At 39.3% G+C, this 14,530-nt stretch overlaps 1 protein-coding gene across 15 annotated transcripts in view; it reads right to left on the bottom strand.

Moving 5' to 3' along the window:
• MAST4 (microtubule associated serine/threonine kinase family member 4) overlaps positions 1 to 14,530 on the bottom strand; it is a 568,209-nt gene that overhangs the window by 199,003 nt on the left and 354,676 nt on the right. The window contains exon 1 of one of the 15 annotated variants that reach the window (XM_067730867.1): positions 3,512 to 3,868. The exons of the other annotated variants lie outside the window; for them this stretch is intronic. Coding sequence (XP_067586968.1) covers positions 3,512 to 3,558 — 47 coding nt within the window. The 5' untranslated portion in view covers positions 3,559 to 3,868. Of the gene's footprint in view, positions 1 to 3,511; positions 3,869 to 14,530 lie in introns of those variants that run through there. 15 annotated transcript variants of the gene reach the window in all.

Raw genomic sequence — 14,530 nt, 5'->3', positions numbered from 1 at the left:
AGCAACAAACCTTTCCATACTTTTAAGCGCTTTGCACTGAAAAATATCCAGCAACATTTTGTCCAACTCTCATGGTAAAAAGTGTTCTTATGCTTATATTCATAATAAGTAACTTCAAACTTTCTCACATATGGTTGTAAAGTGTTTTACTCTCCAAAGAGGTTTTTGCAAGTTCATCTATCGAGGGACCATTATAATTTCTACTCCCAACAGCCCATCCAAACCACCAAGCATATTCGCCAGCCAACTCTCAAATATTCAGCATGGGGTGGGGAGCTTACATTCCCTTTATCTTTTTTCCTTTTGGCCTCAAGGCTCTTCTCTTTTAGGGACGAAAGGAAACAAATTTGTCAGATATCTTACTTGCAACAATTCTGCCAACAGATCTATCAAAATATGAAGTTAATACTAGTCAATTTTAATTATTTTCACATGGCAAAGTCAAAATAAGAATTAGCTAAGGGTTCTAGTACCAACTCTTAGGCTGAAGTGAGCCCCGGAAACTCCTGCTAATATTGCAATGAGTTTCTTAACATTCTTCTGCCTCTCCTTTGGTCCATGACTCTACATCGTAACCACATTTTCTCACCTTAAGCAAAGGTAATTGGTTACCTTTGCAAAGGTATATTGGGCTAATTCAAGCTGGTTGTGCCCTTCACTGAACAGAGAAGTGGCAACAGTGGCTAGAATCAGATTTAGGCTTCCCAAATTCTTAATGCCATCCTTGTTTCCCATTACGTGGATAATTGAGACTTGGCTGTATTTGTTTTAAACCAAAATGTAAATCATTGCTCACAATGCTCCAATTTGTTTAATAAAATGTTTTAATAGAGTAACATTTTATATCTGTTTCACATCTTCTAAAACCATTCTCTGGTTTGGTACCAGTACTCGGCAAACTAAGGAATTGGTTTCCTTATACATTCAGAGCACGTTCGAAAAGCTGCTGCTCTTAAGCATACTGTACTCTAACTTAGCAGCTCATTGGAAAGCCCTCCTGAATGCCCACTGATACAGCCATCATTTAGTCTAAGTACAGTCTTATCTGTTCCTTCTGGTCCTAAAATAGGCACGCAAAGGCACTGAAGCCACTCCATGCCTCCAAGCTGAGATACATTATCACGTGTGCTATGAAGTATCTGTGAACCTAATTCTATACTAAAATTGAAAAAAGGAAGAAAAAAAAAAAAGACCCAGTTTCTCAGAAATCAGAAATCCATGCATAGGCTATCTACTTGTCAGAAATTTCGGAATAAGTTAATAATCCATTAATTTCTGAAATACTTATATATTTGCTGTCTCACATCCAGGATTCCACTTTCTGAAATAGGAATCAGAAACTGCCTCATGTTATTGATAAATCAGATGGAAAATTCTGAATTGCCTCTACAGAGTATAAAATATGCTAGTGTAAGAGTCTGTGCTGCAGTACCTATGGAATACACTCTCCTGAAGAAAAACAGAAACATCTCATGACAGAACATACAGAAGCTGTTCTGCAGAGTTAGTCTGTTAAAAGGTCCCCAAATAAATACAATTATATACACTAAATGTGCTCTTAATAAAATCAGTGATAAGACTTTCCATTATAACCATTCTCTGCAGTGTCAAGAAACTGAATTTACTCAAAGACTGCAGAATTAGCTTTCTCCATGAATGAATGTAAAATCAGCTATGTCTACCTAAGAGTAGTTTTACATTTCAAGGTAAACAAAACGTTCAAAGTGAATTTCACGCTAACACGACAATGACACTGAAGAGTGATACTCTAATTCTATCTACTGTCTCAAGCTCCTCAGGTAAAGGATAAACTATTTCAGATGCACAGTAACATGTACCAGGGTAGAGCCTAGACGGAGGGGGTGTGGCCTGGGATGAAAACAAAATGCACGGAACCCCCTGTGTTGAGCTGACCTGTATGTCTTGCATCATCATAAAATTCGTGGCATACCTCAGTCTTTCAAATTATAGATGGAACAATGAATACAACTGAGTTTGTATTTTACAGAGTAACTTTGAAGCACCTCCTGTTAACGTGGACGAGATACCAAAAACGAAAGAAAGAAAAGAGTAATGTGAAATGGTATATACCAAGGCCACAGAAGACAGCAAGGAAGCAGCACGATCAGAAATAGAGGTCAAAGTGAAGCTGGGGGTTAAAGCTAAGTTCCTGGGCCTGGCACACAGAGCCATGGGCATCTGAGCTGTGCATTTCCAGAATGCTAGAGAGATGAGGGTTAAGTAGAAAAATACACGCACGCCACTAAAATATTCCACATAGGTGAGGAGGGCTGAATGCCAGGGTGGAGATGGGGACAAAACAGTAGGCAATGGGTAAATACTCCTTGTATCTCTATTATATAAAAAGCCACATCTAGCGAGAGGGTTGTAGGAGCCCTCTAACTTTCATAAGTGATCGCTTGTCAGTAAAAATCAGTGTGTAATTTTAGAGCAAGAACTGATTACGAAAGTGCTCACATCACTTCAGAAATGTCATGTTTTTATTCACTTATTAACCAAGGAAACAGTTTCCCTTGCATGAGGCACCTACAGGGTGCAAGAGGAAAAGTTACCCCTCAGAACTGGGTACAGGTCTCCCCTGCAGTCTCCTCCTGGAAGGAGTCCAGTACGAGATGATTTGGGTTGCACAGATTTCAATGAAAGTGTAATTTTATATCTGTGCTGCAAGTTAGAAGACATATTTATATTTTTCTACCAGATTTCTATTGTACTGCTAATTATTTTAAGTGTGCCAGCACAGACTAACTCATAGCTGCTGCATCTTTGACAAACAGATTTAAAATAAAAATTTGCTGACACTTCCTTCATCACAGATGTTTAACTTCTCCACAAATTAGATGTGGGCATTATACGTGGCTGCATCAAATCAGAAGGCAGTCAGATGCGTTTATGGGTTAAAAAAAAAAACAAAAAAAACCCAGCTAAGCAAACACAGAGCTCAACTAGGTAAACACACTGCATGCGGTGGATGGAGACTCTGCAGAGAGGATGCAAAATGTACTACAGTTCATTACTATTCTGTTGCACAGATAAAACACGGATCACATCTAATGAGTGTCACAAATAACCCTTCTTTTGCACTCTGATCCATTGTAATGTCTTCTGTTATTCAAGACAGACAGAGGTCCTTCTTTAGAACAAGGCAGCATTGGGGATAAACAAACAGTAAGAGAGAAGAAAAAAAAAGACAGACACACCACAGGCCTGCTGATACATTCTTTCACAATGAGCTGTTAAGATGTTTCCAGCACTGAGGTTTAGTAACTTTAAATATGCAGCAGCTCTTTTCCTCTGGCTGCAACGCAAAATGCTAGGTCTGGGCTTCCACATCAGCTGAAATCAAATGCTATACATTTAAGACATGTTCCTTCCAGCTCACACTGCAGTGCTCTGAGGCTGTCAGTACAAACAAATGCTAAATAGCTACTGGTCGCAGGAAAGCGAGTGCCATGCAGAAAGCATTAAAATATTAAAGAGAGACAATACTTACTCCAAGGTCAGCCCCGGAATCTGTAGCCTTTCCCGCTGGGCTTTCATGGTTGTTATATGTTACCACACTCTATTGTAACCATGACACATATTCCCTGCTAGCGTCCCGGTGATGACAGAGAGCCGAAACGAACCTCTAGAAAGGGCTGGACTAACAATCTCTCGAGGGGGAGGGGAATCCTGCAAGTTTGGGTCTTTCCACCTCCAGTCGTAATCAAGGGATGTCAGCCGCTTTCCTCAGGTTAACGGCAGTGCACACTGCACTGATTTCGTTAAGGGAATGAGGCTTTCGGCTCTGCATATCAAGTAATTGGTTTCTGGGTTTGCTTTTTTTTTTTTTTAAGAAAGTCGCTCCTCTCACAGACCCAGTTTTCACCTCAGTGAAATGAAAAGTCCTTTTCACCATGCAGACTGGAAAAAATAATAACAAAGCAATGGTATCATACTTGTAAGAGAGTTTATCTCAGCAGAACTCAACTATTCCCCACCTCCCGGGGATGTTCCTGAATAGAATGTGGCCACCCTGAGCAAGTTCTGCTTATTCTTTCCTTGGTGGAGTTAACAAAATCAGTCATGTTCCACAAGAAAGACACGGGGATCGGTGCCCAATGAAAATAAATAGATTTTTTTTTCTATATATGGCAATCATCAGAAAGAGGAATAAACTAACTGCTTTAATTTGGGGGAAGTTGAACTCTGCTGTGAGGCAAAGACTTGTGTGAACAGGCAAAACCCAACAATGGGAAAATACCAACTGGATACACAAGAGATTGGAGCTTGTCTTTTTATTTTGGAAAGCTGATTTTTAAGAATGTCACAGTGATACATACATACGTTAACGAGCGATCAAATACAAATAAGGAAAGGGAGAACATATATTCTGGAAGACTGAAAGTTTCATCCTGTATTTATACAACGAACACAATTTTTCACAGTATTCATAACTTGGAACTCAGTGTACTTCCACTGTTGTGTATGAAGAACGTATCTGACTCACTTCCTCTAATGCGTTTTAAAATGTTTTAAAATTTGGCAACCACTGGTTTGTTGAGAAGAAATACTAGAACAAATTAGGATTTTATTTTAGCAAGATTTCTCATTTTCAAGCACTGCAAGTCTACCCACACATAGCCAAGCTGTGGTGAAACAACTGTGTTCAAGTGGTTACATTTAAAAGGCCGTGAAGTCAAACTCCATCTTTTCACAGATGACGAAGCTGAGGGCGCACAGTTGGTGGCAGTGCCGGAATTAGATTCGGGTGTGTTTACTCCTGTCCCAGGGGCTGTCATATGCAGGGATGCCGTGTGCAGTAGTTCAGGTTGTGCCCTGCACAAGGGTGCTGGGCAGGGAGGGAAGTCAGGGCTGAAATCCAGCCTGCTTCCCACTTTGCCAAGCTTGAACTAATGCTCTGTGCTGCTTCCACCCTATTATTTCTCATTTTCACAAAGTCACCCTCAGCTCTGCACCATCTAGAGGGTCACCTGTTTCTAAACCTACAAAGGTGCATGTGGGCCAGAGGAGGTTCACGTGATCTTCCCATACCCTTTCTCTATATCCTGACCTGCCAGTATGCTCTGGGGCATTTGTTAATGTTACTTCTCCTTCTGTGTGAGCTCACAAAACTAACCAACCTTCCTCCCTGTTAGAGGCAACAAACCCACACAGGGAACACAGTCACTGGTTAGTGACCACAGGGAGGCGGACAGAATGTAAACAAATATCTGTGATTAGCATAAAAGCATAACAATAAGAAATAATAAAGATACAATGGAATACAAAAGAGGAGGGATCATCTTTGCTCCCCATTCTACCCTCCCCCCCAAATAAGCTTCTTTGCTAAAATACCCAGAATCTCACCATTCTTTCCACCAAATCACTGTGATCCAAGATGTACCACGTCCTGACTAGATTACTGTAACTTCCTTCTAACTGGACTCTCTACTTCTTCCCTGCTACCCTCCGACCCTTTGTTGGCCACACAAACTCCAAAATGATCATTTCCACAATATATCACTCCTCCGTTCAAAACCTTCCACTAGCTTCCCTCTTATTCCAAATAAAAGCCAAAAATCTAGCAAACTTGGCCAAAAAAATGGGACAACTGAGCATCAATAGGATGGACAATAGCAATATATTAAAATGTATCCAAAGTTTGAAATCATGAGCTCAAGAAGGTGAGAAAGGGAGGACAAAAGGAAGGAAGCCAGCCAGCCAGCCAGGGTCACCTTTGGAAGATGCTGGAAAACTACCCAATTCATTTTGAAAACTGGTAAAGGAAAAAAAGCAAGCACTTATCCTGCTTTCCCTATAAATTCCACCTCATAGATGGGAAATGATTCTCTTCATAGACATATTCCAAGTGGTAAATAAAGAAGGGGTGACAAAATGAGATTAGCACCATCTTTCAAACCCTAAGCCGTCAACAGATCTCGGCCATAACCAACGACGACTGCTGACATCACAAAGAGACAGCTGGGTATTATATGCTGCTTGATGCAACACCTATGAAGTAGTGTCACCAAAAAAAGCCACATCACCCCGGACACAACCAAGCCTCTACATCAAAATATCATTTTATAGGAAAGAGAGTGACAAAGGAACATGTTAATACCACAGAAACACGATCAGCAAAAGCTAGACTGTGAAAGCCAGAACAAAGGATCTGATTTCTTAAACATTTTCAAAGCAGGAGGGGAAAAAAAAAAAAAAAAAGATGGAAAGAGAACCTCAACATTAAAAAAGACTTAAGAGATACATTGACTAATTACAACATAAAAACTTTTTTTGGAGTCCTGATATCAAACACATAATCAAACATTTAGAAAATAATCAGTATAATAGACATATACACACAAACACACAAATACATACACACACACTGGGTATTTGTTAATAGGAATCAATTATTTTTAAGAATAACACTGGGATCAGGATCATTTTTAATTCCTTACCTTCCAGATATACACCCCAAAATATTCACAGATAAAATAATATGCCTAGGCTTTGCTTCAAGTCAATCTGGAGAAGGATTATAAGATATACTGCGTTGGCCAAAAAGTTCAGGTTTTTCCACAGGTTTTTTTCCCGAACGTTTTGGCCAACCCAATACTATATATAAAAGAAAACTAGCCCTGAGTTACTATTTAGTAAGTCTGGGTGATAGGTAGATAGGGGGTTCATTATACTCTTCTGTCTAGTGCATGTTTGAAATTTTCTGTAATAAAAAGTTGAAGAAGAGTTCTTACCAGGCCTGAAAAGCTCCATGTGACATGTACAGGCCCACCTTCCTGGCCTCTTCCCCTACAACTCCTGCTCTCACTCCTGGCTGTTCTTCACATACACCAAGCACACTCCTACCCCAGGGCTTTTGCATTTACTGCTTCCTCTGCCTGAAACTCTTTTCCCCTGAGGCATCCAAACGTCCTCCCTATGTGAAATTGCAAGGCTTCCCCACACCTAGTGCTTCCTTATCATCCTAATGTCTTTCTCTCCTCTGCACTTATCATCAACTGGACATATTTTATATTCATTTTTTGATCGTCTGTCTTTCCCTACGAGAGGAGGCTCCAAGAAGGTAACTGGGTCGTTTGTACCTCCAGTGCCAAGAACGGCTCACACAGGTATCCCATACCTATCTGCTGAAATATGAATAAATGCCCCTCCCTATACTGCAGCAACCACCAACCAAAGAGACTTACCCTCCTTTTTCTTATAATTATAGATCTCCACAGCGTTAGATAACTTAAGTGCCAGAGCCATGACCTCAGAGAGTGGCCTCCAAGAAACTGGAAGATCAGGACATGTTCAGATACCACATGAAGACCCAGGAAGGCCCCCACTCGCTGGAAGGCACACACCAAGGCCCAGCTGCTCACATGTGTGTGCAGAGAAAACCAAGGTCACACTAGACTAGGGGGCTGCATTTTGATGGGAGATGAGTATTTGGGGAAGACACTGGTTTAACCTACTCTGGCATCACTAAGAAGACATGCACACTGGCTGGAGTTCAGCAGCCTTCTCTTCTTATGTACGGGAAAGGAAACCACGCAGCCACATTAATGGTGGCAACACATATGGGTTTTGAACAAATCCAGTGGCATGGCTTAAGGCAGGGTTCTTCTATGTATTCCCTAGAGCAGTAGTTCTCAACTAGGGTTGGCAATGTTTGGAGACAGTTTTGGTTGTCACACCTGGGCAGAGGCCAGGGACGTTGCTGAGCACCCTGCCATGCACGAGACAGCCCCACAATGAAGAATTCCCCAACCCCAAATCAACAGTGCTGCTCTATGGAATTCCCTGGTGGCTCAGTGGTTATGAATCCAGCTGCCAATGCGGGGGACACAGGTTCGATCCCTGGTCCGGGAAGATCCCACATGCCGCGGAGCAACTAAGCCCGTGCACCACAGCTACTGAAGCCCGTGCGCCTAGAGCCCGTGCTCCGCGACAAGAGAAGCCACCGCAATGAGAAGCCACAGCAATGAAGAGTAGCCCCCGTTTGCCACAACTAGGGAAAGCCCATGTGCAGCAACAAAGACCCAACACAGCCAAAAATCAATAAATAAACTTATAAAAAACTAATTCGCAAAACCTCTATTAAAAAAAACCGTGCTGCTCTAGGAATCCTGCTGTAAAGGCAAGCGTCAATTTCCCTCAGCATCATTAACCAGTTTCAAACATTTTGGTTCTCATTTCACTGCACTCAGCTTAGGGGAAAAAAAAAAGCAGTCTTATTGTTTCACTTCTCAGTCGATATTTCCTCTCTCAGCAATATTACTAACCTAAGCGTAGGCAATGTTCTGTTTTCAGGGAGAAGGGCTCTGTCCTGTTTTCAGGGGGAAGGGTTTTTTTTACAACCAGAGCCCCAGAAGTACCTGTAATCACAGAAACCTAATTACCAGGGTCTCCATGCCACACCCAAGCAGTAACCTAGATACGGAAATCTGCAAAGCAAGACATCCCAAACTACAGCCAAATGAGCTCCACCGTGATTCCGAGGCCATGGATAAAAGGGTGTCTCACACGTCTGGCCGGGTACATTGACCTGAGGCACATAGGCAGATAGGATTTACACATAAGGGTTTGACTTCTTAGACGAAATTCAAGGGGCAGATCTCCCCAATCCAATATTTTCTGATATTTTGTCTCTCTAGATTCAAGAAAGATACAAAACCTTAAGGTAAGAGTGAAAATGAGTATCACCCTGCCTGAATGTTCAATTATTTATATATTCTTAAAAGGTGAGCATGGTTGAGGAAAACGTTCAAAAAAGGTGTGTATGTGTGTGTGTGTCTGCCCTCTTCTTTTACAACTCACATAACCCAGTAATAGTTAGACCATGTTATTAACATTTTCACTCTCTCAATAGCTGATATAATTCATAATCATTTTACTGTATACCTGAAACACTGCAAATCAACTACACTTCAAAAAAAATTTTTTTTTAATAAAAACAAAATTTTATTTAGCAGTCCCTGTTCTAGGTATGAGAGATACAGCAGTGAATGAGATGGAAAGATACATCTCTGGAGTCCATTTGAGTTGGGGAAACTAAATGAAGACATAACTAAGATCATTTCTGATAAGGATGGGTATTGTGTAGGGGCCACCACAGGTGATACGACAATCAGTGACTCAGGGAGTAGACAGTGCTTTTAGATCGGGACCAGAAGGACTCAGTGATGTGCAAGCTTCATTTGCAGAATGAAAAGGAACCAGCTCATGAAGAGTCGGGAAAAAAGTACCACAGACAGAGGGAACAGCAATTGCGAAGTCTCTGAAGCTGGGACAGGCTGGCTCATTTAATGGCCTTAAAGAAAGTCATGTGTCTGATTGTAGTAACGCAACAAACATTTGTTAAGCATTTATGTGATGCGTGGCATCGTGTGGGATGTAAGGATGAATCGTATAAAAGTTTGATTCTTAAGGATTTTATCATTTGGCAAAACAGGAAGAAGGACAGAATAAAAGTTAAAGGAGGAATCTGTTCTATCTGCCATGGAGATAAAGAACCAGGTTTCGATTTTAGTGATATGTTTAATAATGGGTATTGGTTGTTCAAGCAGGCCTTTTTGAGAAGCCAGTTAATGACCTCTAAGGACTGTCCATCACTTCATAAAGCAGGTATCATGAGGCTGTCCATGTGTGTTCATTCATTGAAGGACATACCTCAACTGCTTCCTATGGGCAAGACATTAGAGAAGCAAGATGACTAAGCTAGGGCCCCTCCTAGTGCGGCATGACGAGGAAAGGTCAGGGCAGAAGCATCTTCTTCTCTTTCTCCCCTCCCTGTCTCCTGCTCTCTCCTGTTCCTCTTCCTTCACCAAACAAAATGAGATCCTTTCTCAACAGAGGCTTATCACCATCATCTACATAGTTTGCTAAAGATAGCCTAAGACATATAAGGTACCAAATTAACCCCCGGTACACCTTTTCTCAAGAAAGTACTGGGGGATATGCTAAACAATGAAGTAAACCATTTAAGAGAAATGCATAAGATCAAGGAAAGGACAGTGCATGGAGAGAAGTGAAGGGAATTACCAGGATGAGCGTAGTGATGGTAAAAGGAAATCCCAAGAAAACAGCCATGCAGCAGACCTACAGAGCACACAGACCGATCTGCAACAGAAAGATGGAGGTGTCCATCGATGGCTGAACAGATAAACCGAATATGATATACACATGAAATGGAATGCTATTCAGCCTGAAAAGGGAAGGACATTTGGACATATGCTGTAACATGGGTGAACCTTGAAGGTATGTTAAGTGACATAAGCCAGCCTCAAAAGGATAAATATTATATAATTCCACTTATATGGGGTACCTTGAATAGTCAGATTCCTAGAGACAGAAAGTAGAATGGTGGTTGCCAGGGCTTGGGAGAGGGGAGAATGGGGAGTTAGTGTTTAGTGGGTATGGAATTTCAGTCTGGAAAGATGAAAAGGTTCTATGGAGGTAAGGTGGTGATAGTTGCACATCAGTGTGAAGGCACGCAATGCCACAGAACAGTACACTTAAAAACATGGTAAATTTTGTTATGTATATTTTACAATTAAAAAAACAAAAGAAAAGAAAAAAAATGTATACCTATCCTATGACTCTACTTATAGGAAGTTCAAAATCAGGCCAAACCAATCTATACTTTTAGAAGTCAAGATAGCGGTTATGGAGGTAGTGACAGGAAGTACGAAGAGGGCTCCTGAGGGACAAATAATGTTCTGTTTCTTGACCTAAGTGCTGGTTATATCGATACACACAGTTTGTGAACATTCCTCAAACCTGTGAATCTGGGGATTCCTCTAAGTCTCAAGCTGCATTTCTCATAAAAGCAAAGAATCTATTTTAGAGGTTTTACAGCTTTCTCACACGCTTCTCAAATATACTCCCTCTTGTTAAAAACTTATTTATCCTCTACATCATTCCATGCAGGATTTGGGGCAACATGTAAGAGTACACACATACACTACTCACTATCTGCTAAATTAATAAATGAAGCAAAGTAAAAAAGCAAAAGTACACACACATACACAAAGGTACAAGTACATTAGGTCAGAACCAAAGAGAACAGAAAACTAGAAAACGGAATAAAGGGACAAATCCACAGGAAAATACAAACCCAAATATTCAGAAAATACAGAATGCTAAAGTAAAGGGGCAAATTTTACGGGGGTATCTGGGACCAAAATAATTAATTATTCACTCAGCATTATATAGTTAGTAAGTCAGATTTTTCTGACCCCACCTACTTTGTTCTTTTTATTAAAGCACCCTACATTCTTCCAGATCATAAAGTATAAGCATTGACATTTACTTGACAAAATGATTCCAGGAGCATTTTTCTAGGTAAGATATTCAGCATACTTAATTCACCAAAAATTGATTTTCAGTAGCATTTTGGAAAACATATTGCATAAAATCAGATATATTCTGGATACGTAACCCAAAAGGTAAGCTAGTAAACTCTATTTTTGGACAGGTAAACTGTCGAAAATGGCCAACGAACAAAAATTAAATTAAATGACACAGGGCTTGGGAAAAAGCTTCACAAACTACAAAGCACTTTCTAGAGGTGATAACTGATAACAGACCTCTTCTATCTCCACACTCAGCAACACCATAGTTATCTCCTGTTTGGACAGATTATCAGGGGCAAAGACTATATAGCACCATCCTTACTATTTTCTATTTTTGTTAACTGCTGACCCATTAACAGTCACACCATCATCTTTCAAGAGCTCAACCCACATTACCAGAGTTCCTCATTAGAGAAAGTCCCTCTTCAAGAGGTTATCCTAATGATGTCTAATTTTTTAATATATTTAAATTTTTTTTCACACTGTGAATTACACAATTAAGGCATTTTCCACAGTTGAAGCTATGTGAAAATTTTTATAAATAATAGATGCAACATCTATAGAGACCTAAAATGGTAACGTGAAGATTGACAAATGAAAGAAAAACCTTATCTTTTAAAGAAGAGGGGGAGGGTGGTAAATTCAAACCAGTTAAAAGAAAGAAGGAAAAATTCAGAAGATCATCAGTGAATTTTAAACATAAAGGGCCATATGCAGTAGTTAAGCTCTTTTAGGGAAATGTCATCATCAACACCTATGGACACACCAGGTTTTGAAACCTGGGGGAGACAATGTGTAACGAAGAGGCACAAACGTTTGTATCATCATTGAAGATCTATAGCCTTCTTTTAAAAATGCTCATCTTTCTGAAATTTCTGGCCCCAACATATCTTGCATAATTCCAAGTCAAGCATATCATTTAGTTATTATGAAATGCTATGACGATCTGACAACCCGTAACAGATGACCCATATGTGTGTGTTGCCCTGCTGTTTGAAGTCATAGTAACAAAAACACCAAAATTACATGACTAGGTGCAATGCACTCGATGGAGACCATCAGAGCAATGAAAAAACAAATGCCATTTCTTTATATTCCATGTTTGATAGCTGCCATTCCTTCAGCGAACATTTACTGTATAAGTATTATGTGCACCTTCCTGGAAATAATAAAGAAAATCAGTATTTCCTAGTTTTAATATAAAATGTTTACTTGGCTTAAAAATACGATTTTATGGAAAAGGTTTTATTGGCTATATTCTGGGGGAGGAAGCGGGGGAAGGAAGGACAAGTTCGCCCAAACTTGTTTGCCTTAACAACAGACTTTATATTGATTTCAACCCTGATATTCCAAGTTCTACAAAACAATACAAAAGGTGAAATTAAAGTCTGGAAAGACTAATGTTGGCTTTGTGGTCATAATATCTGCTCAGACTTCAAGCATCTTGTTTGAGCAAAAGAGAAAATGAGGACCCACGTCTGTCTATTTCAATTAGCCAAGCAACACAAAGAGAACTACATGTTGTTAGTGTTGTATTTTCCATCTTCATCAATGAGTATTTTTAAAAGTTTTTTAAAAAGAGTGTATCCTATCTCATCTCCCTCACAGTCAACTTTTATTTTTTTTATTTATTTTTATTTTTTAGCTTGTAAGAGCTGTCCCCCAAGTACAAATAAGCTGGGCCTAGGTGGCATCATGAATCCAAAGTAGAAAACCAAAAAGAGAAGGCAGTCTGAAATACAAATATCACTTTTTTGTAATCTGAAAATCCTTCTCTAATTCCCATTTCTTCCGTTGAAAATTAAAGTCTTTTGATGCAAATATAGGACCTTTTCAGGACACCAGGAATTGCTGAAATAAGCATCTTATAAAATCAAAGATCAGTGAATTTTGCAACATGGAGATGGGTCACCTGAAAACACAAAATGCTTTCTATATGCTGAAAAACACATTTTAAACTATTTTCTCCTGAGTAGAACTTGAATTTTTAAATGTGTAATATTTTGGTTGATCATTATTATCCTTTAAAGAATTTCTAATTATAATTTTTATGTTTTCCTTTTAGTCAAATTTCATTGAGGAGAACATTCCCAAAATTTTTGAAAAATCTTGTTAATTTCTAGTATTATATTATGGAGATATCTAACTTGTAGCATTTGTGTCAATTTCATATACTTGAACCTATAGGCATTCTTACCCCATTTTACAAATGAGGAAAGGAGGCAGAGAAGTGGTAATTAACTTGTCCAAGGTCACCCAGCTAGGAAGAGAAGAGAACCTGTAATAGTCTGCTTTGGACAATTTATTGAGATTGCTTTCTGTAGCCTAATGAAGGATCGATTTGATGAATGTTCCTTAAGTATTGCAAAGTGCAGTGGGAAGATACAGTCTACATTTATAGCATATAACATTCAACAGAGATCCATTTAAATCCTAATTAACTTTACTTTTATTTTCTTGACCTAATATTGACAACATTATGTTAAAACATCCGCTCCCTCCCCAAAAGCAAGTACCTCTTAGACCAGTGTACTGAACATTTTTGGTTTTTAGGATTACTGAAGGACATCATCTGTTTCTGAACTAAATGGCACACTTGTGGTGGTTGACACGGCATCTTATCTCCTAGTACACACTCTGACACATCGCAGTTACTCAAATTTGTTGTCTGAACTCAGACCTTTCCTGTTGCCAAAATAAGTAATTATCTTCATTCGCAACCCTCATTATTTCCATATTCAACCATTTTACGACAATATTTATTCTTTGTCCCCAATATTCTTCCCCTTAATAGGGATTATTATTTATAAACATTTTATACATTTTGAATTTTTTTACTTTTTCGGGTTTTTTTTGGTAACATCTAAAGTTTAACACTTAGCACTGTAAGATTAAATATATATGAAGGATCTATGACTTCAACTGCTTTAAGAACCCTATGATAAAACAATTCAAATTTATCTTACAAAAAATGCCTTTCTTCTACTTTACTAAATTAAAATATTTACCTCGACTTAAACATCACTTGCTCAAAGGGGTCTCCCCTGACCTCCTGATCTAAATTAGACCTATAATTGTCTTCACCTAGAACATTCTGCCCTTTTCCTTTGGAGCACTTATCACAAACAGGGTAAATTTTAATTAATATATATTAATATAAACCCCATAAG

Source organism: Pseudorca crassidens, chromosome 3 (assembly GCF_039906515.1).
Source record: "Pseudorca crassidens isolate mPseCra1 chromosome 3, mPseCra1.hap1, whole genome shotgun sequence".
NCBI classification, from domain to species: domain Eukaryota; kingdom Metazoa; phylum Chordata; class Mammalia; order Artiodactyla; family Delphinidae; genus Pseudorca; species Pseudorca crassidens.
The sequence above is the reverse complement of the archived record's forward strand: the minus strand, read 5'-3'. Positions and strand labels throughout refer to the sequence as shown.